A 27,787-nucleotide genomic window follows, 5' to 3' on the forward strand; every position below is an offset into this window, starting at 1 on the left:
ATATTCTTTCCCAGATTTGTTTGGCGTAGAGAGGACTGATGCAAAAAAGATAGGCTACATCTCTGGGTGATTTAAATTATTACAATTTCGTCGCCTGTAATCGAATTAATCTGAATTACAGCAGCTGGGCAACTGACTGTGGAATTGGGTAGACCTGCCCCTCGGAAAACAGTCTCCGGTACCTCCCTCTCACCAGGGCAAAGGTGTTCGCCTGGCAGCTGTCACAGCTCTGAGAGAGATCTTAATTTCGGAGCAATTCGAAGGGGAGCGGGATGAGAGGGCTTTGCCTTGGGCTCCAGGGGGGCTGCGGAGAAGGTGTCTGTGCCATCTCCGGCTGGAAGGACGCGAGCATCCCGGGACGCAGCTGCATCCCCCGAAGGCTCAGCGCGGCCGAGCTCGGCCCCGACACCCCCGCAGGAACGGGCTGCTCGGCAGCCGGCCAGCGGCCACCCTGCCCCGGGGCGCCCGGGACGCCCCGCTCGGCTCCTCCGGGGCCGGGCAGGCGCGGAGCGGCCGCGGAGCTCCGACCGCTTCCCCGCCCGCGTCCCCTCCCCCTGGCGGGGCGGGAGCGGGGCCGGGCCGGGGCCGCGGGAGGAGGAGCAGCCGGAGCCGGGCCCGGATCGCGGCGGCTCCAGCGGAGCCCCCGAAGTTTGCGCTGCCGGCGGAGGCGGCTCTGGGCCCTCGTCCCGCCGCTTCCGGGGCCCCGCCGGGCCGGGAAAGGGGGCGGGAGCGGCCGCCGGCAGGGAGCGAGCCGGGCCGCGATGAAGAAGCCGGACGGGAAGGTGGTGCTGCTGGGGGACATGAACGTGGGCAAGACCTCCTTGCTGCACCGCTACATGGAGCGGCGCTTCCAGGAGACGGTCAGCACCGTCGGCGGCGCCTTCTACCTGAAGCAGTGGGGGCCGTACAACATCTCCATCTGGGACACTGCAGGTGAGCGGGACCCGGCGCGGGGGCAGCACGGAGGGGGTGGGGGTCCGGCGCGGGGCTCCGGAGTTCCCCGGCGGAACGGGGCTCCCCGAGACCCGGGGGGCTTTGCTGGCGGGCCGCCCCTCTCCTCCGGCTCCCCGAGACCCGGGGGGCTTTGCTGGCGGGCCGCCCCTCTCCTCCGGCTCCCCGAGACCCGGGGGGCTTTGCTGGCGGGCCGCCCCTCTCCTCCGGCTCCCCGAGACCCGCGGGGGTTGCTGGCGGGCCGCCCCTCTCCTCCGGCTCCCCGAGACCCGCGGGGGTTGCTGGCGGGCCGCCCCTCTCCTCCGGCTCCCCGAGACCCGCGGGGGTTGCTGGCGGGCCGCCCCTCTCCTCCGGCTCCCGTGCCTCGGGATGCGAAGGGCTTTCTTTTCCCTACTTTTGGCTGGGCCCTAAGTTACGAGCTGCTGATGGGAACGATTGCGGTGGGTGACCTCGCTCGGGACAGCTTCGCTTTCCGAGAAGCGGCGGGCGGGAGATGGAGACGTGACCCCCGCCGTGCCCGCAGGGGCGGCCGGCGCCGGGAGCCCTGCCCCGCTGCTTGTCGCCTTCTTTCGGTACTGCGGGCAAGTCACTCGCCTGAATCATAGGGTTCGGCGGCAGGACAGAGTCCGAAAGGAGTCGTGGTTTTGACGGGCCATCAGGGGCTCTTCTCTGGTATTGTCGGAGTCGCTTTGAGAAGTGTGGATGTACGGGGAAGTTTGCGGTGCCTGGTTGCTCTCTTTTCCCCGAGTAGATGGCTACTGACTGCAAGTTCAGTCAGGAATTAGCGGGTTTACAGCTTCTGTTCCTCCCTTCTCGTTGTGTGCTGTTGAGTTTGGTGTCAGCTGGTGTCAGACTCGGGCTTCCAAGCGCGCCTTGCCAGCCCTTCAGACGTGGCGCTCCCCTCCGCCTGTACGAAACTGCACAAAGAGCGTGGGCTGCCGGCGCTGTCTGCCTGCGATCGCGGCGAGGGGCTGGCTGTCCCTCTGCTGTGGCAGGCAGCATCTCCGGGATGCGCGACTGAGCCTAGGTTGTGGTTTGGAGGCCTGGGGAGGAGGAGGTGAGAGAGCACGGGCTGGAGAAGTGGTTTGTGGTCTTAGTCATATGAATGTCTTGCTCTTTAGTATTAATTCAGGAAGCTCCCCTCTGGCATGTAAAGGACCAGAGTGTCCTGCTAAGTTAAGTCAATGGACGCTCTTGCCTTTAAGTTGTTCTTTGTAAATATAATCTTGTTCCATTTTTTTGTTTGTTTTCATGTTTAGCTGGATTTTTAAAACTGGTTAGTGGCAACGTGAAGAATGCAGGTTATGTGTCCATGTGAGACTAGTGGAGCTGCAGCACTGGGCAGTATTCCAGTTTCCTCTTGATGAAATTTGGGAGGGAAGTTCATTTGCTGTGTCATTTTGTGTCACAATCTAGTCCAAAACGGCTTTTCCTGTGTCAGGAATTGAGAAGGAGGAAGGGGAGAAATGAAACTGCAAAAAGTTATACTGAAGCACTTTTGGGAAGTCTGGGGAGGAGGTGTTTAAGAGCTTTTTCTTGGATTTAGTAATCTGTTACTATCACGAAAGCTCTCTACTAGTAGCTCTGTTTTAAATATACTTTCTATGGTTTTTTGTGGTATTTTTTTAAATCTACTTTAATTTTGGAATTGATGTATTTTACTATGGGGAGTCTCTTGTGGGCAGTTGCTGCTTGTTTCTAGTAAGCCAGGCCCCCGTGGGTGATTAGCAGTGGGCTTTATTTCAACAGAAAAACTATCTGTCTTGGTGAGATTGTTCCTTGGTAATTTCCATTACCCCCTTCTATTTTTTAAATCATACTTAATAAAAGAAGTCCCTCCAAGGCTTCCCTTCTGGTTTTAGAGCCCTTTTTGTCAGTTAGTTATTCTTACTGCAATATTTTATTCAGTGTTAATTGAGGAATCAGGTTGCATGTGGCATCTTTCACCTCTGGAGCTTTTCAGATTCCACATACATCTAGTTGCATGTGGCATCTTTCACCTCTGGAGCTTTTCAGATTCCACATACATCTAGTTGTATGTGGAATCTGGAAAGCTCCAGAGGTGGAATCTCCATGTGCTAGGTGAAGCACCCAGGTGATAACTGTCTCAGGACAGTGCAAGTGTTCAGAGCTCAACAATTGCTTCCCCGGCAGCCACAACTCCCTCTGCACCCTGGAGCAGGGCTGCTGCCAATGCTCAGCTCTGCAGCAGAAGTTCCTGCTGCTCAGCAGGACTTCTGGAGGGGAATTGCTGAAGCTGTAGTTGCAGAGCAGCGGTTGAAAAGTGCTGCTGTAGTGTACCAGGGTGGCATAACACGTCTTCCTCATTCTTCTCTGTTGCTGGAGCTAGCACTGAGCCTGGCTGTCCCCTCTCTTGTGTTTCAGGGGCAGGCAAGGGCTCTTGCACTGTGTTGCTGTTGACTGGTGCTCTTGCAGAATGATGGAAGTTGCCAAAACTCAGCCAGACTGTTGGGGCCTGTGGGTTTTTTATTTATTAACAGCTCTCATTAATCTTGGGAGAAATAGAAGCTCCCAGGGCACATATGTGCTTTCTGCTGTCCTGGTGAAGAAGTAAGGGACCTTGTTGACACTGTAACTCTGGTGTTAAGTCACAAGGGGATTCAAAAGTCAGTGTTATTTATTTATATATTATTTTTATTTTGTGTGAACCTTATGCTTTTGCTGGCCTCAGTGTGTCTGGAGACCTTGGTTTACGCTTCTTATCCCTCTGTGGTGTCACTGTCTTATCTCTACCAGGTGGGGACCAAGTAAGCTTGGAATGCGTAGTAAGGAGGAGTTTAAAAATTAGCTTTTTTGTCTGTTTATTAACCTGATGTTGCTGACTTCTGAATTCTTGTGAAGCAGTTACAGGTTATCGAATACTGATCCATTGTTTTCTTTAATTATGTATGTGTAGATATAAAGATAAATCAAACAACCAACAATGATACAGAAGATTTAAAATTCTTTAGTACAGCAATGACAACAACATGGATCAAAGTTTGCACCCATCCCACCTACCTAAATACTGAGTACCAGCTCAGGATGTCTGTCTCAATAGCACTTTATACAGTGCTATGCATACCCTATTATTTCTAGGCCAAATCTTCCATATTCCTACACCATATATGTGTGTATATATGGAATATATAAATATATCTCTTTTTGACCTAGAAAATATAGTGTATGCATAATAGTAACTACTGTACTAGTTTAATACATAATTAAGGTAAACTGGAATACATATTTTTAAATTTTCTCCATTCATATTATATTTAGTGTGTGTATGTATGTTCATTTTTATTGTTGCTTAGAAGTATTACTTTTGGGACTTATCTCCATAGAAGTTTATGTTTTACTTGCAGTTCAGATTGTATGGTTATTTGTTTTTCTGGTATGGGGTAGGCATTTGGCTGTAACAATGCAAGCTTCAATGCACTGAAGCTTCATTCTTGTAATACAAAGTGATGTTTGTGCACACTTAGACTTCAGTGATTGATGAGAATATCTGCAGTAGTGGTGATGGATCAAAAGTTAAGTATGCATGGATACTAGTACTAGATGAGTTTAATTGCTGATTTTCTGGGTTATTTAAATTGTGTGTCATTTTCACTAATCACTCTGTTGATTTTACATTACTTCCTGCTCTGAAGTTAGAAAAACCTTGTTTTCCTAGGAAGAATTAAATTTGCTTACCACAGTGCTTAAAATGTGCATTTCTGCGTTATCTGTAATGAAATCAGCGTGCACACCTGACCTGTTCTACCAAGTTAGATTTGAAGTGTAAATCAGTTATTCTAGGGAGGACTCTTAGCTGTACCTACACACCCCTCCTTATCTTGGAAAAATCAGCTGCTTAGTCTAGTCTAAATATTTCATGTTCTTATCCACAAGCCCTGTAAAGTGGGTGTGCAGAAGTTGTCAGACTTGATTGTTTTTTTATGTAAATTCTCATGGCAAATACTTCAACATTTCCTGTTTTCCAATTTGATGATTAAGAGAGAAATTACTTGAAAGTTGCATTCAAGTCAAGGAAGCAAATAAGGCACAGATGGAGGAATACTTGGGGGAAGTATCATATGCTTGCCATGTTTCAAAGCTCTCCTTTTCCTAGCCATCTGCTTTTGACTGTTTCTCCATTGTCAGAGGCTTGGGCAGACAGTCTTGTGTCTGACCTGGCATGGTTGATGTTGTATTTGTGGTTGGTGTAGGAATTATTTACTTTTTATATTGTGATGCGACAAATTACATTTGTTTGTTTTCTCTTTGGATCAGTTAATTTAAAGGAACTAAAAAAAGAGCATGAACTGTACAAAAAGAAGAAACTGTACACTTTTTAGTATGTTTTAAAGAACCAGTTTTCTGGGTAGAGGCCTAGTCTCTAAAGCATTTGAGTACATACTTTGAGACCTTTGTACTAGTTTTTGAAGTAGTATTTTTTTGAAACAAGGTAAGTAAGCAACAACATCAGCAAGAAGAACTTCCTCCTCACACAAAAGGGTTGGGGGTTGGACACTCAGGATGTCAAAGCTATATATATATTTCTCTGTGTGTATATTCATATATATATTTTCTAGGCAATGCTGACAGCAGCTGCAGAGTAAACTAAAACTTCCTGCTGGGTGCTGATGGCATGTAGCTCAGAGCTAGCATGTAATCTTTTCTGTTTGGCAGCACAAAACCTCCTGAAGTTTTGAGGGTCTTGGTCCTATTCCACCATTAAGCCAGGGATAATAATGTGTGGTGGCTACAGATAATGATATGGTAGGGGTCTTTTGGTTGTTCAGGCATGTTTTCTGATGCCTTGGTATTTCAAAAAGTAAAACTCTTTCTGGATGTTAAATTTCAGTCTCTTTAACTTGACATTTATTCATCTGACAGGTAAGTGGTTTCTTAATCCCAGCAGCAAGGTTTTTTAATTATTAGTGGTCATGTCTCCTGTGTTGCTGGTATAGTATTAGAGCAGTCAACCAGTAAATGAATGACCAGCATTTTAGAAAATTCACATCAGGATTATCTGATTCTATTTTAAGAGGCTGAGTTTTGAACTTGCCAGCAGATACTCATGTAGGATGATAATGGGGAAACATAAAGGTTAACTTTATGGAAAGCAAACTTCCCTTCTTTTCCTTCTTCTCATCTTGAGCCATCTGTCAAACAAGGAATCTTCCATCCATTTATTTTTACCTGCACATATATATATTTTTTTTTCCCCTTTTTTTTCTTTTTTAACTTGTCGGAGCAAACCATAGCCTAGAAAAGGCTCTTCTGTGCCTTGGGTCAGCTGCAGTGTATCTGTAATGAGTGCTTACCTCTCTTGTGACTGGTTTGCTGGTGTCTGATGTTATCAGTGCTGGTGAGCACGAGTGAATTGCTCACAGCTTCTGATCTCTGCTGGGGTAGGCTGCAGTGCTGGCAGCTGCCTGTGCTGAGTTTTCTCGGGCAAGGTGACAATATTTAGCTGGTAAGATGTGTTAGATTCCCCCGGTAAAAGGGATTAAGTTCCTCCCTTGCTTGGTTAGGCTGTTAGGCTTTCTGTGGGTTTGGGGTTTTTTCTTTTTTTTCCTCTCTCTCTTTTTTTTTTTTTTTTCCGAATTTATTTCTGTTGATGACCACTTCCTTGTGCACACTGTGTCGAAGAATATCTTGGGCTGAAAGGGACCCATAAAGACCCCGTCCTGCTCCTTGCAGGTTTACTTAAAACTAAACCACTAAACCATATGAATAGGAGGGACCTCCTTGAACTCTGACAGTCTTGGTGCTGTGGGGAGCTGTTCAGTGACTGACCACCCTCTCAGTGAAGAATCTTTTCCTGATGTCCAATCTGATCTTCCCCTGATGCAGCTACTCTCAATTTCTTGGTAAAGGCAGTGACCCAGCTTAGTTCTCAAGAGAAACCCGAGATGGGGTTGGTTGAAACTCTGACTTGGTCCTCAGAATGTGAGAGCAGCTCAGGAAGCTGGAACTAAACATTGCCTTGTGTGGTGAACAATATGCAAATTGTCAGCAGGTAGAGAGGAAACATGGTCCTCCATCATATTAAAACAGACCAAAATGACAGGAGCATTTAGGTGACACGTTTCCTCATAAGTGAACACTGATAGTAGCTACTCCGTTTGATATTAATCTGGTTTTGACTTTTGGAAGTAGAGAATTACAGCAGTGAAAAAGAAGCTGCAGATGAGATGGTTGGGTAGGTTAGTTGGAGCCAAAGAGGGCTCTGGTGCATGTGCCTTTCTGCACCTGATGAAATTCTGGCAGCTGTTGGGGTTGGGTGTTGCTGATATGTAGTGAGGTGTCTTTAGTTCAGGAGGTTTCTTATTGGGAAGGGCATAGGGGATATCACCTCAAAAAGTGTCTTGGGCATGAGGAACCATCAGTGAGGAAAGCTGCTGGGTGTGTACCAGTGCTCAACAGTTGAGAGCTAAACAGCGTAGAAGTTGGAAATTATGGAGAATAAAATCCATTATGTTTGTTGCTGGTGCATCATGACTTGGGGGCCAGTTACGAGCAAGAGTGTTCGATTTGTAAATTTTTAAAACATTTGTGTTTCCTTTCCGCCCTTGAGAAGTTTATTTTGTACAATATCATGTTGGCCTCAAGTAGATGTTCATGGTTGTTGTATGTAAAACAGTGATGGTTGTGGACCAGTGCCTCATATGCACATAGTGTGGCTTCCTTGAGATTACTGTGTATGGTTATAGGCTGTATATTCTCATATCTTGAAAAGGAAACCATAAGAGTGAAAGTTCGAAGGGACAGAAATTCCTGAAGAGAGTTCACTGTCTGGTTGTGGTGTCTTTCTGTTGACTATGCAATTAACTTTTGATTTTGGTAGGAAGGAAGGGGACAGTGGATATTTAAAATACAAGCATGGGGCAGGTAACTGGCTGCTGGTTGTTTTACCATTACTACTTTGAGTGATCATGTACGGTGAGTACATTTCTAGTTTCACCTCAGTACATGCACATTATGGTGACACAAATATCGAAACCAGGGAAGCTAATAAGCAGCCTCACAGTGCCTTGGCTGAGCTTCTGATACTCCATGGGCTAGTTTGAGTATCTTTACTTCACACTGCAATCACATCTTGTATCTAGGTGAATTGTTTGCTTCACTGCGAGTGCTGTCTCATGTTGAAGCCACTGGCCACGTGAGCTTCCAAGTGGCAGTGTTTTACTGCCTCAGCTGAAGGTACACTTAGTAATCCCTCATCTGAGTCACATTTTGGTATTGCAAAATACCCAAACAAATAACCTTTGTTTGGGTCTCCATCTAGAAAGACGCTGAGTTTGTGGTGGATATATTTGGAGCCATTAAAAATTGTGGAATAGGAAGAATGATTTTCTCTTCTGAGTCTGGATGATTTCCCTTCTTTCAGGGAAACACTGGGTACAGCATCCAGGGGGTTGATCAAAACGCATGAGAGCTGTGATAAATTCCAATTCCTGTGCTTGATTAACTGTAATTTCATATTCAGTACCTGAAGATATGCCTAGGAAATGAGATTTCAGATTGGTGATTACACTTACGCAAGTGTGCTGCAGAGAGCAGAGGTGGTCAAAGGAAGTGAATGGCTTTTTGCTCTTAATTTGAATTCTTAATATAAGTCATTTGCCATCCCATATCACAGGAGATTCAGGATAGCTTCCTTTAGGGCAACCAGCTCAATAAACATAAAGATTTCCACACCTACCTGGACATGGAAAGAAACAAATCTAGAAGAGTGCTTATTAACGTGGTTTTATAGGGAGATAGATCATCAGATGTGTTTGTAAATTTTCTAGTATATCTTTGCATCTCTTAAGACAGCAGATGAGAACTGAAGTTGATTTTGCATGGGTCTCCAAGAAGCCCTTCATGGAGCATCCCTGCTGAGAGCCTAAAGACCTGTGTGAACATTTGATACAGATACTTCTGCCTGTTCCCTTAGCCTTTCTTTTTAATACAATTACATATTTTGTATACTCTGTTACATAATGTAATATTCCTAACTACTGTTTTTTACTTCAGGAGATTCTTGCAAAATAGAGAGAAAAGGTATTGTGCAGCCATCCAACCACTTTTACATATTTAGTTTTAAAATAATGGACTTCAGTACAGTTGAAATAAAAGGAAAATTTTTGGTTTACATTCTATAGCTGATGACTACTTAAGAGTTTTTAGGCATTTATAATGTTCAACCATATATATTTAAATATGTGAGATTTTGTTGTGAAAGGTCTCAAAAATTCAGTTTCTGTTCTTCATAGTGGGATCTGTGATTTGGGCATATAAATATGTTGTTCTTTTCTTAATTGTTGAAGGTAGAAATAAGGATCTTGGTAATATTTTAGAGGAGTTCTTTTGTTTTCCAGCTATCACTTGCTCTCAAAATTTTGGTTCATTCAGAAAAGGGTGAAATTACCAGAATCTGTAGTGGCTTATAGTTACAAAAATAAATGAAAGAAAAAGCTGTGTGTAGCTGAGTCAGCATCTTCCAAGCCTCATAAAAGGGATCATTAAATCTTGTGGTTTGCTGCAAGTGAGACTTAGGTGTTTTAAAACACAACAAAAAAAATCCCCACTGGTATAATGAGTGAATTTATTTTTCATTTTTTCCTTCCTTATACAGGATGTTGCTTTTTAAAAAACTAAATCTCTAATTTTGTGAAGCTAAAAATGTCTCAAACTGCTCAGCTCCTCCAACCCCTACCAGTATGATTACTTCTTATTTTTGTGAGACTGTAAGTCTGCCTTTAGGACATGAGCTTTTCCTCTTGCAGCAGATAGCTGTATGTATGGCATCTGTATTGTTTCCTTTATCTCCCTTCCTGTTCTAATGGTTTGTGCCCTTTCCACGTTGTCCTGTTTGACTTTTCTTTCACGTCAAGTCTTGGAACCACAGTGGAAGTGTTGTAGTTGGTGTCTGTCTTCTCTTTGAGTGGCAGAACACATTGTGACCTAGAGATACTGCCCTAATTATGAAAGAAAAGGATGCAGTGCAAGCAAATCAGTGAGCAGTTCCCTTTCTGTAAGTAGCTTCCCCTCTTGGCATGAGAGTTGAATGGGCAGACATTGGACAGTGTTAACTTTGCTCTTTGTAACTTACTTTGTTCAGAAAGTTCAGAACTGGGTTGTTTATGATTTTTAGCGCTGCTCCGTTTGTACCAGATTGGAGAACAATAATGAGATGAAATTATATATCATGCCTCTTGTCTGATTACAGTTTCTTTAAATCTCAAATTAGCGCTCCTAAACTGTGGATATTACATATGCTCTTGAGCTTGTAGGCAGAGAAGCTGGAAGTAGAATTAAAAGGGAGTAGTGCTGGACATGTAAAGGCCATTTGCTTATCTTAGCATAAGCTCTGGAAACACAAGTTGCACATCCTGTGACAAAATTATCTTAATGATTTGAACAAGTTTTGAATACAACCCCACAAAACCCAGGTAGCAGCACTACGTCTGGCACAGTTTCTCACTTCTGATACTTGCTGAAGGCAGCCCACTGGATAAGCAGAACTGCCTCCTGCTTCTGACAAATAGCAGCTATTTAGAAGCAGGCAGTGAAGAAGATTGCAACTGAATAGAAACTGATGGTAGCTGGTAAGGAGTAAAAGCAGTTGTAATTTTCTTCAAGGTTAATTATGCATGAATTCATTGCTTGTGTTCTTAGTTCAGAACCTGCCTATAAATCACTGAAAATGTTGAAACAAATCATAATGAGTGAGCCTAATTTTATGTCCCATGTTATTAATGTGAATTTCTCTTAAAAAAATAAAACAGTAAACATTTTCCATTTAATTTGCAAGATCCATGGCCTTTATTTTTACACATTTAGCAAAATTTAAAAATGTTTCCAATTGCTAATGAAAGCTGGTTTGAAGTTAAACTCAGTGTTACAAATCATGGGCTAGCATGTAGTTTTCTACTGTGCCTCAGTTCCATTTCACCAAAAGATGATTTAACCTTAAATAAGAGGCACTTGCCAAATAACTGCAGGGGCAGACCAGCTGTGTGTACCTGCTATTGATCTGATAACCAGAGCTTCCTGGAGCATTTTGGACAACTGTGTTATTTGTTGTGTGTGCAAGAATCATTCCTCACTTTTGAAACATGTGACACAGAAGGTCACTTCTTACAAAACAGCCTGCCAGCTCTCAAATGTGTTTTCATGAAACCTGGACTCTGTTTTTTGGAATGTGAGTGTTGTGATTTGCCTTTCCTTCCCCCTCCTCACCTAGTAGTGATCAGTGATGAATACCAGCATTTAGCTGCTGTCTTGCTCTAACTTCAGTTTTGTGAAAGCTAGGCCTCTAGAAGTGCTTCTAGTTCTCTTCTTCCTGTCCTCTACTCCTAATCCACCTGGAAACATACTAGTAGGATGAAAGATTTATGCAAATAGTGCTTGAGGTGTTGCCTGCACATGAGCCTACTAATTAATTTCGTCTTCAAAAGGAAGTGTGGCCAGTATACTTCAGTCCCTCTCTACACTGCAGTGCCCCATGCATGTACTGAACAAAGCTGTGCTGCAGCTGTGGAAGAAGAGAATGATCTCTGGCTGACCTTCCAGACTGATTACTAAAGGCTAAAATATCTTGCTTCTGGTGGCCTGATGCTGTGGTAGAAACAGGCTGGAGATCCCTGAAACTGTCTGAATACTGAACTTCTTTCAGGTTCTTAAAAGCCTCTGGCTGGTGTCCTGGGATAGCCTTGAAGGGGTTGTAAAGATGTGTCTTTGCTGCTAGTGCTTTTGAAATGTTAATGGAAAGAGTTATCGTGAAAGTGGGGCTGATGGACAATAGGCACTGCCATAGCTAATGCTCTTGTAAATGAATCTAGAATGGTTTGGGTTGGAAAAAATCTTAAAGCTGGTCTAGTTCAAACTCCTGTCATGGGCAGGGATACCACCCTCTTGATCAGCTTACTCGGGGCCCCATCCAGCTTGTTCTTGAACACTTCCAAGGATGGAGCACCTACAGCCTCTCTGGGCAACAAGGTCTGAAGCTCTCCTGTGGGTCTGTGGGAGAAGGCTAACTTACTGTGTGTCTGTGTGTGACTCCCATTGGGTGGATGTACACAAAAGAGTTTACAGCTGCTTCCTGATGGTTTGGCTTCCTATATGTGGGAAGAAGGGAAATGACTGACAGTCAGGAGACAGAAATACATACAATGTGTTTGGGGTTAAAGTGATAATATGGGGAAAGAAGAATGTTTCTAAAAGAGTAGAACATTTAATTTTATGTATGGTTGGATACAAAATTTAATACAAAGAGGCTCTGCGATGAGTAACAATAAACTCTTTTTGTCCTCTCTAAAATGTAAATTCCCTTAGTTAAGACGTTTATTAAGTTTATGGTGTTTACTCACTTAAAAAAGAGTATGATAGCACTGATTGACTTGGTATGGATGTAATTAACCCTCCTGCAAAAAATCCCATGGGGAATTTTGATTTTAAAAAAAGAGGTTGGAAAGAGCTAAGGCTATAGCAAGTTATCTAATGAGAAAGTTAAAAAAACCTAACTCAGCTTAAAGCAGGAATAAAAAATGAAGAAAAACAGGAAGAATTTCTTGTCTTTGAGGTAGTGGCCAGACTCTGACTTAACAATTCTTTGCTGAGAGCTGGCAGGAATGCTGACAAGTGGTAGAATTTTGGAACGTGTATTGAGATACATTTAGGAGGGCAATCTTAACTAAGCTCCAAGCAGCCTCTTGCTTACTGTGCCCCACTCGTATGGGGAGTAAAAGTGAGGAAAAAACTGTGGGTTAAGACAAGGATGGTTTAGTGGGTAAAGCAAAAGTTGTGTGCGCCAGCAAAGCAAAACAAGGAATCCATTCCTCTCTTCTCATTGGTAGGCAGTTGTTCAGCCATCTCCAGGGAAGCTGGGCCCCATCATGTGTAATGTTGACTTGGGAAGACAGGTGCTATCACTCTGAGCATCCCCCTCTTCCTACTCCTTTCCCCAGCTTTATCTGCTAAGCATGACACCATATGGTGTGGGGTATCCCTCTGGTTGGTTGGGCCCAGCTGTCCTGACTGCATCCCAATTTCTTGTGCACCCCCAGCCCTCTCACTGGTTGGGTGATGTCACAGAATCAAATAGGCTGGATAAGATCTCTGAGATCAAGTCCAACCTTTGAGCACCACTATGTCAATTAGACCGTGGTCAATTAGACCATGGAACTCAGTCTTTCCTAAAACACTTCCAGGGACAGCCTATTCTAATGTCTAACGACCCTTTCTGTGAAGAGATTGTTCCCTAATGTCCAACCGAAATCTCCCCTGGTGCAACTTAAGTCTATGTCCTCTTGTCCTGTTGCTGGTTACTCAGGAGAAGAGGCCAAGCCCCACTTGGCTACACCCTCCTTTCAGGTGATTGTAGAGGGTAAGAAAGTCCCTGCTGAGCCTTCTGTTCTCCAGGCTAAACAACCCCAGCTCCCTCGGCCCCTCCTCATGGGTTATGTGCTGTTGACCAGCACTCCCAGGTCCTTTTCTCCTGGGCCGCTTTCCAGCCTCTCTGCCCCCAGCCTGTTCTGCACCCTGGGGTTGTTGTTGCCAGTGCAGGACCCGGCCCTTGGTCTTGTGGACCCTCATGGTGTTGGGCTCAGCCCTTCGATCCAGCACGTCCAGGTGCCTCTGCCAAACCTTCCCACCCTCCAGCAGGTTGACCCAACTTGGTGTTGTCTGTGAACTTGCTGGTGGTAGATTCAATCTCCTCATCCAGATAATCCAAAAAGATATTAAACAGGACTGGACCCAACACTGGGGGTGCCATTAGTGGCCAGATGCCAGCTGGATGCATCACTGTTCACCATTCCCTGGGCCTGGCTGTCCAGCCAGTTCCTAACCCAGCAAAGAGTGCTCCTGTCCAAGACCTGGGCTGCCAGCTTTTCCAGGAGTGTGCCATGGGAGGCAGTGTCAAAGGCTTTGTTGAAGTCCAGGTAGGCTACATTGCCTTTCAGCACATGGGGATGGCCTGCTTGTGCATCTTCAATATTTCTTTCTTAAGGTACATATTGGTTAAAGTAGGTATTATCTATTAATTAAAGTTAAAATAGGTATAGAATTATATGAGAAACTGGAAATTTTCTAATACTGTGCAAGTGCTGCTTAGCAGTAGCTAAAATATCCCTGTTATCTATGCAGTTTCCCAAATCAGTAGCACAAATCCCAAAACACAGCCCCATACTGGGTACTGTGAAGAAGATTGACTCTGCCCCAGCCAAGCCAGCACACCAAGCTAATCTGCCAGCTCCTTACTGAGCAATATAAAACATCCAGTAGGTGTGGAGTGCTCTCCTGGCGCCGCATTGCCAGTCAGACTGTGCTGGGTACACCTGGCCACGCATTCCTGCCTGAGCTAAAGAACTGCTTCTCAGTCTGAAGAGCAGGCTTTGGGAGACAGTGTGGGCTTTGAAGGTCTCCTTGGAGTGACTCTGAAATTAAGGACCTGGCAACACCCTCTGCTTGGAAATTGTGTAGGGAAGTGGGCTCATCTACAATGCATTTACCTCTGTGGAAAGGAATTGCAAACTAAGGGGAAAAGTATCAGTTTTCAGGTACTGCCAAGAAAAACCACCTGCTTTTTGAACTCACCCTGTGGAAAATGAAATGTTTTTTGTAGAAGGTACTTTTCTTTGAGGAGATGAATTAGTGTTTCAGCAGGTGCTAAAGCTGAAAAGCTTCTCCCACAGGCCAGAAGCAGGTGTCTCTCCTAGGTCAGGTTGTTGTGTGGCTCTGTCCTGCAAGTGGCCTCTTTGTTACTCGCTGCTGAGCAACATTGGACCGTCAGGCTCTGCTGCTGCAGTTAAGTGTTCAGTGATACTGCTTCCTGCAGAGCTCTTCCAAAGTAAATCTAGGGTTTCTTTTTTTCCCCACGCCTTATGATTTCCTTCCAATCCTATTTTTCTTAAGGAAAGCTGCCAAATGATCACTGCTTTCTAAGCAGCTGTTTCAATTTTCAGACACATAGTTCCAGAAGAATTTTACATCAATGCTTTTTTACTTACTTGAACTTAAATTTCAAGTTTCATTCTTGTGTTCCTGCTCTCATTTTAGTAGAAGGATATAGGAACTTCATAAATTTAACTTAATTAGCTTAATTTAGCACCCTGCCACATTTTCAATAGACATGGTGTTGATGCTAGATTTCAGCTGGAGTTCTGGGGGAGCATTTGCTTGTAGACAGGATGGTAATGTCCCATCAATCTGTCTTGCCCTCATTTGTTTTGCAGGTATCAGTGTTGAGATAAAACATTTCCCTTCTCAGCTGAGAGATTTCAGAGAGAAACAGTTAAAAACTGGTGTCATCTTTTCAGTTTGTGTTGAAGGTGCACCTTGGTACGCTTGCTGGTCTGGCAGGCCCAAGATGAGTTCTGTTCATCTTTTACCAAGCACTACCCTTCCAGGCAGCTGAAAATACATGAAGTGCTTGAATCTTCTGGGGTTATTTCCTTTTTCAAGAAATAAACAAGGTGCATCAAGAGAACTAAATAAAGTGAATGTTTTGAAAAAGGTAAATCTAGCTAGCTAAATGCAAAAGTTATTCAGGATTGTAGAGATATCAGTGGAATCTTTAGCTATAAATAGCTGGGGTTTTTTTAATGCGAGCCTAGCCAAAGTTTTTGTTGGCAAAAACATGCTATGTAGTGTGGTTAGGAGATTTTCTCTGTCTCTATGTAATGCTTTGTATTGCTGGACATAATATGATGGTTTAAAACTTTGGATGGAAAGCATATTCATGTTTTTATGAAATGTGATAGCTTTGGATAGAAAGCATACTGGTGTTTCTATGGGAATGTCTATTTTGAAATTCTTGTGAGTTTAGAAGCTCAGTCTTAATTTCATTATTAGAATGGTAAGTTTTGATATATTCTTGGCAGCAGGACAAATAATTCTGCATTTATGTAGCAGAAGAAATTCCAGGTATTCTTTTTTTCCATTCAAGCTGAAACTAGTGGGCTAAATCTTGTAGATAATAGGAATCCTCTCTGATATTTCTTCCCCTTTATATAGGCATTGTGCAGCTGAAGGCAATGGTGATTGTAGAAACCCTAAATACACAGTGCCTTTAGTCCAAAGGCACTGAGTTCTTAAGCCTCTTCATAAAAAGACAACTGCAGCTAGAAATATACAGACTAAACGAATGTGTAAGGCTGCAAAGGAAGAGACTAATGTTATGGGGTGCTGGCAGCAGGTTAAGCTGTATCCATTGGGCAGCAGTTTGTTTTGCAAGGTCCCTTGAGTTGGTAGTAGATGGCAAACCAAGCTCTTGGTACCTTGTGCTGTCCCAGATCCTGTGAGCTGCTCTGGAGAGTACAACAAGTGTAGGGAGAGATAAAAATTGTCAAGAATTTAAGTAACATTGTAACTTTAGTGAGATTCTTTTTACAGTCTTGGTACTAAAATAATATGGAAAGATGGGAGAAAGGAGCTACGGGTAGGGTTTTTAGTTTAGAGAAATATGCCAGAGGCAAAGTCTGAGTGAAAAAATATTCGTTTCTCTGGCCTAACAAGAAGGAGGTTAAGTCATAAGGGAATACCTTTTAGGAGGAGTGTGAGTTTTTCTGGGGTTTGGGGAGTCTGGTGTTTTTTAGTTTGGTGTTTGAGGGAGGGGTGTTTGCTTTTTAAACAGATTACATTCGGAAACTAGAAGTCTATCAAAACTCAGAATCTGGAAGCTGAACTCCAACAAGCTAATTGGTGGGAAACTAACTTTCCTTTCTTTAGATACTTTATAGAATACAAATTCCTCCTAAGTCACAAGACAAGGACTGAGTGAAATTCTATCATCTTTATTATGCAAGAAGTAAAATTGGAATGAGGATTACACTTGCTCTCTGGTCATGCTCTGTAAATGTTTTTTCCTTTATGATTTTTTCTTCTTTCCTCTTCTATTCTGTCCCATGTAAACTTGATCTCCTCCTTTCACTGAGTGTGCCTGACAGATCTGCCATTGGGAACCAGAAATGCAAGCCTTCACTACCAGTTAAGGAATGAAAATGGACAAACTGCTCTTCAGGGCTGGATTAAAAAAGTTTCTGGGAATATTTAAACTAATTCATGATTGAATAAGACAGAATGTGACAAGATGACTGAGGGGTGTTTATTGTATCTGAGCTGTGGGTGAGAAGGCTTCATCTGTGGTAATCAGCTTTTTTGGATACCTCTGGGACTCAGAATGCTGTGCAGGATGTAACTGACTGGCACCTGTGTAAGCTGCTAGGCATCTGCTTTTACTTTAGCTGCCTTTAGAAAATTAGGCTTTTACTTAAAAGCAGATTTCTCCATAAATATCACACTGTTAACTGTCAAAAAACCCAGGAGATTTTTACCCATGTTTCAGTGTTGGTTCTTTGGAGGTGTGCTGTGAATTAAGACTACATGGCTTTTGAGGCATTTCTTCTGCACATCAGAAGAAGGTGGTGACTAGCCTTTTATTTTGGAGCTTCTACCAGGACATGCCTAGATTGACAATCTTCTTGGAGAATATGAAATAAAAGTAATCTGCAGCAAACAATCCCCATTATTTTCTACTTTGTGATTCTTATTGAACAGGGGTTTGTGCCTCTTTGTGAGGAAAAGCATATTGCAGCAACTCATCTTCTTCAGATAATGCTCAGATGATCCTGTAGATCATTAACCACATCTTGCAGAGTTTGACATGTGATGTGCAGCACACCACGCTGACATTCTTGCATAACTTCTCAGTGTGCTGTTTGTCCTAACAATGAAAGGCCCATTTAAGTGAACTTCTTTGGAAGAATTGTTTTATGTGAATTGTGCCAGAGTATCACTTTTGGAATGTTAATTGAATTGATGTTCTAAATAAAAATTAAAGAGTCAGTTAAAACTGCTTGACCTATTGGTATATGTCAAGTTTGACAAGGGAAAGATGTTCTTAGAAAGGTCAGGGGCATAAAGGGCATTTTTCTCCCAACAAATCAGGGCTTTCTTGAGTGGATTGGCCTATAATCATTCTGGGAGTATATAGCAAAAAATAAAAACAGGAAATACAGCCAAAATAGAATTATGAGCACTTTTTACTAGCGAGAAGCATAAAGAGAACCACATAAATAGTAGTTTGTGCTGTCATTTACTGTGTCCACTTAAGCTGAGATGGGATCTTGCCACAGTGTACAAATATTAAGGTGTCAAGATGGTGGGGCCAGACTTTTCAGTAGTGCCCACTGATGGGACAGGGGACAGGAGGCACAAATCAAAACACAGGAAGTGTAATCTAAATATTAGGCAAAACTTCTGTACTTTGAGTGTGATAGAGCACTGGAACAGGCTGTCCAGGCAGGTTTTGGATCCTCCTTATCTGGAAATGTTCAAAACTTGCCTGGAATTATCTTGTACAACCTGCACTAGGCAAGCCTGATTCAACAGGGAGGTTGGATTAGATGATTTCCAGAGGTCCCTTGCAACCCCAACCATCCTGGGATTTGTGTGACTTTCCTTTTGGAAATGCTCTAAACAACCAATAAGCTTGAACCTGTAAAGAAATATGAATAGCATTACTTTTAGCAAAGTTACTAATCCTTTTTAAGGGAAGACTTATCTTTCAAGAAAGTAGGTGGAATGGGTAGAATTTTAAAGCAAAATCTTCTATTTTGTATTTGTTAGTCCTTGATGAAACCTGTCCTCCAAATCTTATTTATGGCATATTAGTTAGCTTTGGTTTATTTGTTATACTTTAAGGGGAGAGGAAAGAAGAAGGCTAAAAGAAATCTGCATAAAGCTTTATTCATTAAATATATTACTATTCTTATGTATAAATTATAGTGGAATTTCCATTTCCAGTAAGCAATCACCCCATTTGTCTTTATTTCAGATGCCTTCTAGTGATTTGTTTTGTTTATAATTATTCTGAATGAATTCCTTTCCCAGACACACTAATTGTCATGGGTTTTTAAAATTTGTGTAGCAACACAATTTGTGCTTTTGGTACCCTTAGATAAAGCAGAGGAGGAGTGAGCTGCATTTCTTAATGCACACGGTAGGTGCTGGTGTAGACTAGACTTCTAGGGGGTAGATGTCTTCTCTTGGCAGAATCAAATCTTAATAGCTAATTTAGATATCCCAAAGGATGTTTGCTTTCTTAGGTAAAGGAATGGAAATAAAGGATGAGTTTTATTTTTGCCCTTGCATATTATATTAGAGACAGAATCACTAGTAAAAGGCCTTGATGCTTAGTAGTGCTATTAATTTCATCCAGCTTTTCCTGAAGCCTGTTGTAGATTTTCCTCTTATTCCATGGAGAATATATTAATATCTGTTAAGTATTCCTGCATAAGTTTGCTTCCAAAGATAAAAGATAAGATTTACGCTCTTTCAAAAAATGTGTTTCAGAATTAGCCCTTTCTCACAGCCCTTCGTTTACTTATCTGTGTGTATTTTTCCTAGATTTTTGTTTCTATCATAATTTAAATTCCCTAGTAACAGAGTTTACGTATATTTTTGGATGTGTTTTATCCCAGACACTGTTGGATCACTGATGGTAGTTTAGTAGTCTAAAAAAAACCATATCTCTTTAATATTTTTATTTATGTAGAAGGGTGCAGCTTAATCTCTCAGGATAAAAGTCTTACCGTGGAACTGTAGCTCATAAATTTAGGATTATAGTGCCAAGGCTTTTCCTGTTTTATCAAAATTTTCTCTGCTTCCAGTTAGATAACTAGTTAGATTTTCTTGAATAACTTTATCCAGTTGTCCAGGCAAAAATGACATCTATTAAATTGAATTTTTAATATTGGATAGAATTCTATTCTCTAGCCTGCCAGTAGATTGTATAAAATTTCTGAATGTGAATTCAGTGGGGACTAGATTATGGTGACATAATGTAATGCCACTTCCAGATCAGGAAAATAATGTTACATTCCTCCTGTATAACAGCACACTGCAGTCTCGAGATCTGCCTTATATTCAAATGTCATGGAGTTAAATGTATTAGAAAGCATCTTCTGCTTCACTGCTTACAGTTCATAAGGCTTTCTCGTCTGTGGCAGTCAGCTCAAATACATTGTTGGCTCCTCTGAATCTGGGACTTGCCTCCATTGGGATATTATGATCTTTTTTATGGGAAGAGATTTGCTGCACTTGGAACTAATGTCCAGAGTATATTTGCCTTCCTGAACGCCAGCCTCCAGGGGAGGAGAAGCAGCTCATGCAGTACATTTCCTTTATCTATATGAAAGCAGCAGTATAAATACCTAAATGCTGTCAGGCTTGGCTCTTAGCTTTAGACCTAAGCTTGTGAATAACCTCTGTGATAAGGACTGTGTGTGTGTACACGTTGGCAGGAAGAAGGAATCATGTGCAGCACGACGGTGCTCTTACATGTTTTTGTGTTTTAAATCAGAGTGAAAAGAGAAACGTTACAAAGACTGAAGTTATGTTGTTTCTATTTATTTTAAAAGTGTTTTTAAATAACCACCATTTTCTAAGACCAAACCTGAGTGTAAGTAATTCACAGAAAATGACTGTGCAGTGTGCAAGTTCTAGTCTTTCTAGTCATTGATTTTGTGTCTAAGGGGCACATTTATTAGTGGAGGTGTGGTGTTCCTAGTACGATAATTAAAGCTGACTGGAGGACAGGGCTCGGTTTGATCCTGATTTCTCATCTTGCTTAAGTGAGAAGCGAAGGATTGCTTCTGGTTCGTGTGGGTTGTTTTCTCACACTGAGCTGCTGTTTTGCAGAAGGAGATTTAGAAGACTAGAATCATTCCTGTTTGTAGAGTAGGGATGTTTGCAGGGTCTTGGCAATTTCAGAATCCTTCGGAACTCAAAATATTTGCTCATTAAGTAAAATTGCATAGATTTAAGTGAAGAGATGATTTCTTTCACAAATTTAAGTCTTCTGTTATGAGATAAAGATTCTTGAGTTAATTCAGAATAAACCATGTTTAAAAGTGGAGTAAGCGTGTCTCAACCATGTATTACTTTGAGCCCACTTTCTTGACTGTTTTTGATGTTTTCTCTTTGGAGAGCTGTATTAAAGAATTTTCCTTTGTTCATTGTTCACTTAACCCATGTGGTTGTTATTTTCTTCTTCCATGTGTAGCTCTTTCTACTTTAAAACATGCAAGTAAAGCCCTTTGGGTATTAGGATCACTACTCTCCTATGTTTGTTGTGTTCTGCTTTGGCCAAGACATACATATCTAATTTTAATAACTTAAATAGAAGCTGCTAAAATAGGGCACAGTTCATGCCTTGAATGTTGATTCATATCTAAGTAATGAGTATAAACAGAATAAACGTCATCTTATTTTTTAGCAGAGCTAGACATCTGTTGCATTCTGAAACTTCAGCATATGCAAGTGCCTTCTATAATGTGGCTTTGTGAATGTGTAATACTGGGTGAAGCTTAAATGAATGTTATAGCTGCTCAGCTGTAATTGTTTCTGTGGTCAGTGTTTTTTTTCTCTGGGGAGGGATAGGGGGTGTTGTGGTGAAGTTTTTTGTTTGTTTGGATTTGTTTGTTTAATTATTTAGTTTCTCTCTCACAGACTTTCATTCTATGATGAGTTTTGTCTTAAAGAAAAACCAAATGTTGGCATTTTTCTGGCAGATCAGGAAATCATGTATTCAGACAGCTCCTGGACTTGTAGAAAATGGACTCTCCAGTGCTTTGTGATTTGTGTTTCCACTAATTTCTACTTATGTCCTCCTTGTTAATCCTTTGGGATGGAGAGCTTTATTTTTATCCCCAAGTAATCACAGATGTAGTCCAGTTCTTAACAAAGCTTCTGACTTCAAGGGAAATATGATAAAGCCACGTGCAAGTGATAAATACTAATCTTGAACAAGGTAATGAAGAACTTTGACTTCATCACTGTCAAAACTCAGCAGCCTGACTCATACGTGGGCAGGAGAATTTTCTTGAAACCTTGAAAAAGTCCCTACCTTTACTATTTGTTCTTTGATTGTCATTACATGTCTTGGTATATGAGCACAAATAGAAATGTCAGTTCCTAGCAAAATTGTTTCCCCTGATGTCCTTTAAAGGGTCACAACTTTACTGCCTTGTCTGTGAGCAGAAAGAAATGTTGTTCCCTTTTCAAAAGGGATCTTTGTCTACTCTTGTGATTGCAAGGATGTTCCTGCTGAGGTAACTCAAGAGCATAAGGGTCACCCTTTGAACCTTTGTCTACTGCAGCTGAATCCTCAAAGCTCATTTCTCTCTAATACTGATTTCTGTGCTGTGTCATGGGTGTCATTTTCTCTTTCCTTTCCTCTTCTAGCCTTCTCCCTAGGGTTCAGTTCCTGTCCCTCTCCGTGTACACTCAAGTTCAAGCTCCTATAAAGCAGAAGTAGAATCTGAAAGATGAAACCTATCTGATATCTTGTGTTTCTGTTAATTTCTCTCTACTGTTCAGATTACACTACTGTGGAAATCACAGTGAAAATCCTTGGAAAGTACCTGGTTTATAGACTGAACACTTCCTGGGCAATTCTGTGATGTTGTGCAATTTTAATGCAATAGTAGCATGCCTCTGTAGCCCACCTTTGTGTACCTTTCCCCACTACATATTTACCTTAGGAACTGAGTTATGCTGCCATTCAGACTGTGATATCAAAGTAGAAACAGTACTTTTTTCAGTACTTTATTGAAGACCTTTTTAGGTTTTTTTAATATTCCTTGTGTTTTATTCCCTCTAGACTGAAAGAACAGCCTGTTTTGCATTGTTGTACGTGCTCAACACTGAGAGATTTAAAACTTCTTCCGACAGAAGTTTTCTTGAACGAGTGTGTCTGTGTGAGTTGTGCCACTTCAGAGGTTGTAGTGAAAGCCTTTGAAGAGGTGGTAGGTAAGGAGCATTCAAATCTGGCTTCTGCTCTCATAAACATCCACAGCAACTTCATGGGATGCTTTCTTTGGATGCCACCCTCAGGGGCCATGGGCAGGCAGAGAGCTCCAAGAGCAGCACTGAGGTGCTGCATTAGTGAATCCTGCAGCAGGGAAGGGATTGGGATGCTTGGATGAGCTGTGGTCCCATCCAGAGAAAGCATTCACAGGGGCTGCTGCCTTCCAGCTGAGAGGTCAAAGTGCAGTAGAAGGCCTCAAATTTGAGTCTTAGTTGACTTTAAATCTAGCCTTGCTTGTTTGTCAAGTCAGCCTCTTGCAAGGTCTGCTTTTCCCTTCTTTCTGTGTTAGGTTCATTACAAACTTTATGGTAGTGAGGTCCATTTGGCTCATAACTCTTTGATTTGTTTATGACAACCTTCACAGGACTTTGAAAATGCTCACTGGTTGTGCTGCCTCTGAGTGGCTGAAGTCTCCAACGGGACTTCATGTATTTGATGGAAGACCTTTGGAAAGCTGATGGTGCTGCAGATAGGGGTACAACTGTAGGGTTGTTGAACTGCTCTAAACATGGCAAAATACAAAGGTGAAAAAAAAAGAAAATTAGTTTTTGGTTGCTTGGTTTTCAGAATTTTCCCTGATGTTGTGCCTTTGTGATTGATTTGGTGGTTCTTGCAATTTCTTTGACTGCATATTATTTGATAGTTCTGTCACTCTTCTCTGTTACCTTTATTTTTTTGAAAAGGCAAAATTGTTTAGTCGTTGGATTCAGGGCTTACCATTTAATTTAAATAATTATATAGAAAAATAAGTCGTTGGAGTGGGACCAGATAGGTCCAGAGGAAAAAATAGCTGGCTATAAGAAGGGGATGGCTGTTCTCATGCAGTAAGTTTTTCATCCTAATGTCTGATACTATTTTGCCTGACACCTTGAGGACAGATATTAGTTTAAATACTTCGTGTAGTTTTGGGTTTTTTTTCCATATTTAGAGTTTTTCCAGCCCTTAAGTGTCAGAAGTGGTCTATGCAAGGGAAGTCCTGCAAAAATGCATTGTGTAGGTTTTTTTGTGTGTTGATTGTGCTGTGAGGGTGAGCAAAGGAGACTATCAATAATTCCTTTGACAAAATGAATCCCTTATGCAAGGCACATTCTTACTGTTTCTTTCCCCCTTACAACAATATATTAGTTATAGAAGTAGGTAGTTGGTAGTTGCCATGTAAAAGTGTCATGTTTTATATTATGCTTTGCAAGACTAGATTAGCATACAAATGCCATTAAACAAGAAATAGTATTGTTCTAGTGTTTGGTTGCTGTAGCAAACAATTCTGGGGGCTGCATTTTATGGCTTAGGCATCTGGAGTGGGAGAACAGGGCGAGATACATGTTCCATTGTGGTTTCCAGACCACAGTATAATCAGGGGTCGAGTGAGAACAAAATCGGTCATGGTGCAAGCTTTTATTGAAAAAATACAACTGAAAGTGCAACTTTAATATGAGATTGGAGAAGAACAGCATAAAAGGACTGACTTCCTCCCTCCCCTGTGTCCCAATCTCCCTTGCTCTTACTCAACATAGCTAGACAAGGGTATAGCTATTTTTTAAGCCTCCTTTTTTCCTACTTCTGAGATAATGAGTTAAAGAATTTCTTTTGCTGATGGAAAGTGAATCAGAGGTTATACAAAATTGCACCAAAGCAATTTTCCATAAAGTTTGCCTTATGATTTTGTCAATGTGTTCATTAAACTTTTGACCTTTGCAATGTTATATAACTTCTATTACCAATTTTTCACTTTGCAGGAAAGTATTTAAATTACATGCGTGTTTTTGATGTGAAATCTTAATTTTCTGTGTAACAAGAAGGTAACTGAGGAACAGCTGTTTATTTTTTTTCTCAGCATTAGGCCTGAATTTATAGACATCTGTTTCTACCTGTTTTTCCAGTCCTTCACCAGCCTGAGAGATCCCACAATTTTTCCTCATGCAAATGTTTTACGTGCTTCTGAGCATTCTCACCAGCTTCCTTTCACCCCTATTTATAGTGAACTCTGCATCTTTCCAACGCTTTTTCTCTGGCAGTTACCAGAGTTTCACTCAGTGTTAAAAGTGCAGTGAGATTTGGTCTCATGTTCTGGCATGAGGTTTCCCAGCTCTGTTTTACTGATAATGGTGGACACTTTGTCCCTCTCCTGGCAGCTGGGGAGTGCAGTCCTGATGTTTGTCGAAGGACTCACTGCAGTGACTGTTCTGTTCCCAAGTGGAGGTGGATACTGAGTTCCTTGCACAGTGTGCGTGTTCATGTGCAGATGTGTTTTCCCAGTGTGTGCTGACCTGCATTTTTCAGCATTAATTTCTTCTGCCTTTCCTAATACACAGTCATTTACAAGGGTTTCATGATGAATCATGGATGATGATGAAATAACTCATGGTGGTCAGTAGCTTTGTACAGAAGAGGAATATAACCAGATTTCTTCCAGATTTTCTATAAATGAAGGCTCTGTGCAATGGGATTGTATGAAAAGAGTTGGAAAACAATGTTGGTTTTTTAAATGTTCTTAAGCATGTAGTTGGCTCTTTTTTATCTTTTTTTTTTTTTTTCCTTTGTTCATTCACACTTATGTAGTGACCTAAGGTTGACTCTGATGGCTAGTTGAAATCTAGTGTGTTTAACCTTTTTCTTGATACAGTTTTGGATAGTAAGACATACAGCATATTCTTCAGGTAGAAGTATTTGGGGAATGTAGCAGTTCTCAGTAGGAAGAAAAGCACAGTTTGTCTTCTGTCTCATTTCCTTTAGTCCAGTTGCAACTACTGAAGAAGATTGTTTGCTTCCCAGGATTTAAAGAAGAGTCAGTTTTGTCTTCCAAGAAGTGAAGGACACCATCAAAGCTTACTTGGAGGTGCTGGAAGATAGTCCCTGAACAAGGAGAAAGAAATGTTTTAGCTGTTGGTTATTGAGCGATGGCCAGGGCAACTTAAAAGCTAAATTTCTCTTAGAATGTATTAGGATTTTCTGTATATTGTGTTTTTAATACTCTAAAAAATGAATGAAAGCTGATGATGGGACAGATGCATATCACTACAGGCTGGATACCACAAGAGACTTTTCCTGTAAAGCCAGTGTACCTAAGAACTGTGGACATGTAGCATCAGACTATGTAGCTTACAAAATCCTTCAAAACCTAGGAACGAATGGATTACTGACTTTGATAGAGATTTCTGAGCTAGATGTACTTGAAAATGGCTGCTGGATTTACAGGAGTAATAAATTCTAGCAGAACTTGAAACAGTAGAACTTTTTTGTTTGTAAATGGTGAAGTAGATGGATGGGCCATCTGTGAGTGCAAGCAGGGTAGTAGTTAATGTGAAGTAAATCAACTAACATGCAGTTTAATAAAAAAGAAGACAGGGTTTTTTTTTGTTCTCTGCAAGTATGAATGCTGCACGAGCTTCCTCGTTCACTTGTCTCTACAGATTCCCTTCTCTGAGACTGAGCACGCAGTGAGCAGAGCTGTTCTGTGGCACTGTTGCTCTCTTATGGAAAAACAGAAGGAAAAACCTGAAGGTGCTACAAATAACACATTTTTACCTTCACTGCTTCATCCAGACTTGTGAAATTGGTTTCAAATTCCTCTAACTCTCTCACTTGGTTAACAATGTGTTTCCCAGCACGCTAACTGTGTGTGTTGTGTTTCAACCCTTGCCAGGACGGGAGCAGTTCCACGGCCTGGGGTCTATGTACTGCCGAGGAGCGGCGGCCGTGATCCTCACGTACGACGTGAACAGCCTCCAAAGCCTGACGGAGCTGGAGGAGAGGTTCCTGGCGCTGACGGACAGCGCCAGCGCTGACTGCATTTTTGCTATCGTTGGAAATAAGGTTGACCTCAGCGATGACTGTACTTCACCAGCGGATGAGAAGAGGCCTGAGAAGCCTGGTGCCAGCTGGGGCTCAAAGGTGCGAAAACAAGTCCGTGCGGAGGATGCAATCGCGCTCTATAAAAAGATACTGAAATACAGAATGCTAGATGAGAAGGACGTTCCGGCAGCTGAGAAAATGTGTTTTGAGACCAGTGCAAAGACAGGATACAAGGTGGACTACCTCTTTGAAACTGTGTTTGACATGGTAGTCCCAATAATCGTGCGGCAGAAAGCTGAGGGGCCACCGCAAACCGTAGACATCACGGACTACAAACCAGCCAAAAGGACAAAATCAGGCTGCTGTGCTTGAAACATCTACGTGACATAGCAAAGGGGAGGAATTTTTCACTCCAGCAGAATGAGGAATAAGAACTGCTTGCAGTTGACCAGAAAGGAAAAGTCAAGGAAGAAATAGACTAAAATAGTGTATGAAAAAAAGAGAAACAAACAAAAATAAACAAATAAATCTTCTGACTGTTAAAGGCTTCTGGGAAGCTCTGTGTATAAAAAAATGAGAATATGAGTGAAATGATGGAGTAAGACTTGCCAGTTTCCATGGGCTCTGAAGACAAATGGTGTGTTATTGCAATGGGTAGCTACAATCATTTGGACAGATTTGAAAGATTGTGATTTTTAGTGACTTGCCTTTTCGTGTTGCATGTAAATGATCTGTTTGTGTACTCTTGAAAGCTTTCATATGATGATCCTCTTTTCCCTTACGAGTCTTTGGGAGATTGAACACACAGTACTTTTTTATTCTTAAGGAAAAAAAGAAAATCCAGGTATATTTATATTTGTAGCTAATAAATCAATTGCAATCTTTTTATGTTAGACATGACAGCATACGATTCAGAAGCTGAACTATTAAAGTCACTGTGGATATGTACTGTTCATCTGGAGACTTTATTAATGAGAATTTTCTTCCATAGTGGGCTTTCATGTGTTAACAAGCAGTATCCCAGCTACTGTTGTAATTGCAAGTTGCAGGAGGAAATTTTTTCTTTCCTTCCATTTTTCTCTTGTAATTCTTTTTAATATAGGTGGGTTTTGGGGAAGAAATCAATCTTATTTTGTCTATATTTTTGTAAAAACATCTTTTTGGTGCCTTTAGGGGTATCTTTTTGTTCAG

General features: G+C 41.8%; 1 protein-coding gene across 1 annotated transcript; it reads left to right on the forward strand.

The window, feature by feature from the left end:
• The first annotated feature begins 562 nt into the window (after positions 1-562).
• RAB20 (RAB20, member RAS oncogene family) lies at positions 563-27,549 on the forward strand. Its single transcript, XM_063392791.1, has 2 exons — positions 563-933; positions 26,448-27,549. Exons 1-2 carry the CDS (start codon positions 762-764, stop codon positions 26,966-26,968), a joined length of 693 nt encoding a protein of 230 aa, XP_063248861.1. The 5' UTR covers positions 563-761; the 3' UTR covers positions 26,969-27,549.
• The last annotated feature ends 238 nt before the right edge of the window (positions 27,550-27,787 follow it).

The sequence above is a fragment of the Prinia subflava genome, chromosome 3, assembly GCF_021018805.1.
Source record: "Prinia subflava isolate CZ2003 ecotype Zambia chromosome 3, Cam_Psub_1.2, whole genome shotgun sequence".
Classification (NCBI taxonomy): domain Eukaryota; kingdom Metazoa; phylum Chordata; class Aves; order Passeriformes; family Cisticolidae; genus Prinia; species Prinia subflava.

Excerpts from the sequence above, each read along its gene's own strand:
- RAB20 (XM_063392791.1), top strand. The coding sequence starts at position 762 with ATGAAGAAGCCGGACGGGAAGGTGGTGCTGCTGGGGGACATGAACGTG. Across the intron at positions 934-26,447 it reads CTCCATCTGGGACACTGCAG|GACGGGAGCAGTTCCACGGC; the intron begins GTGAGCGGGACC and ends AACCCTTGCCAG.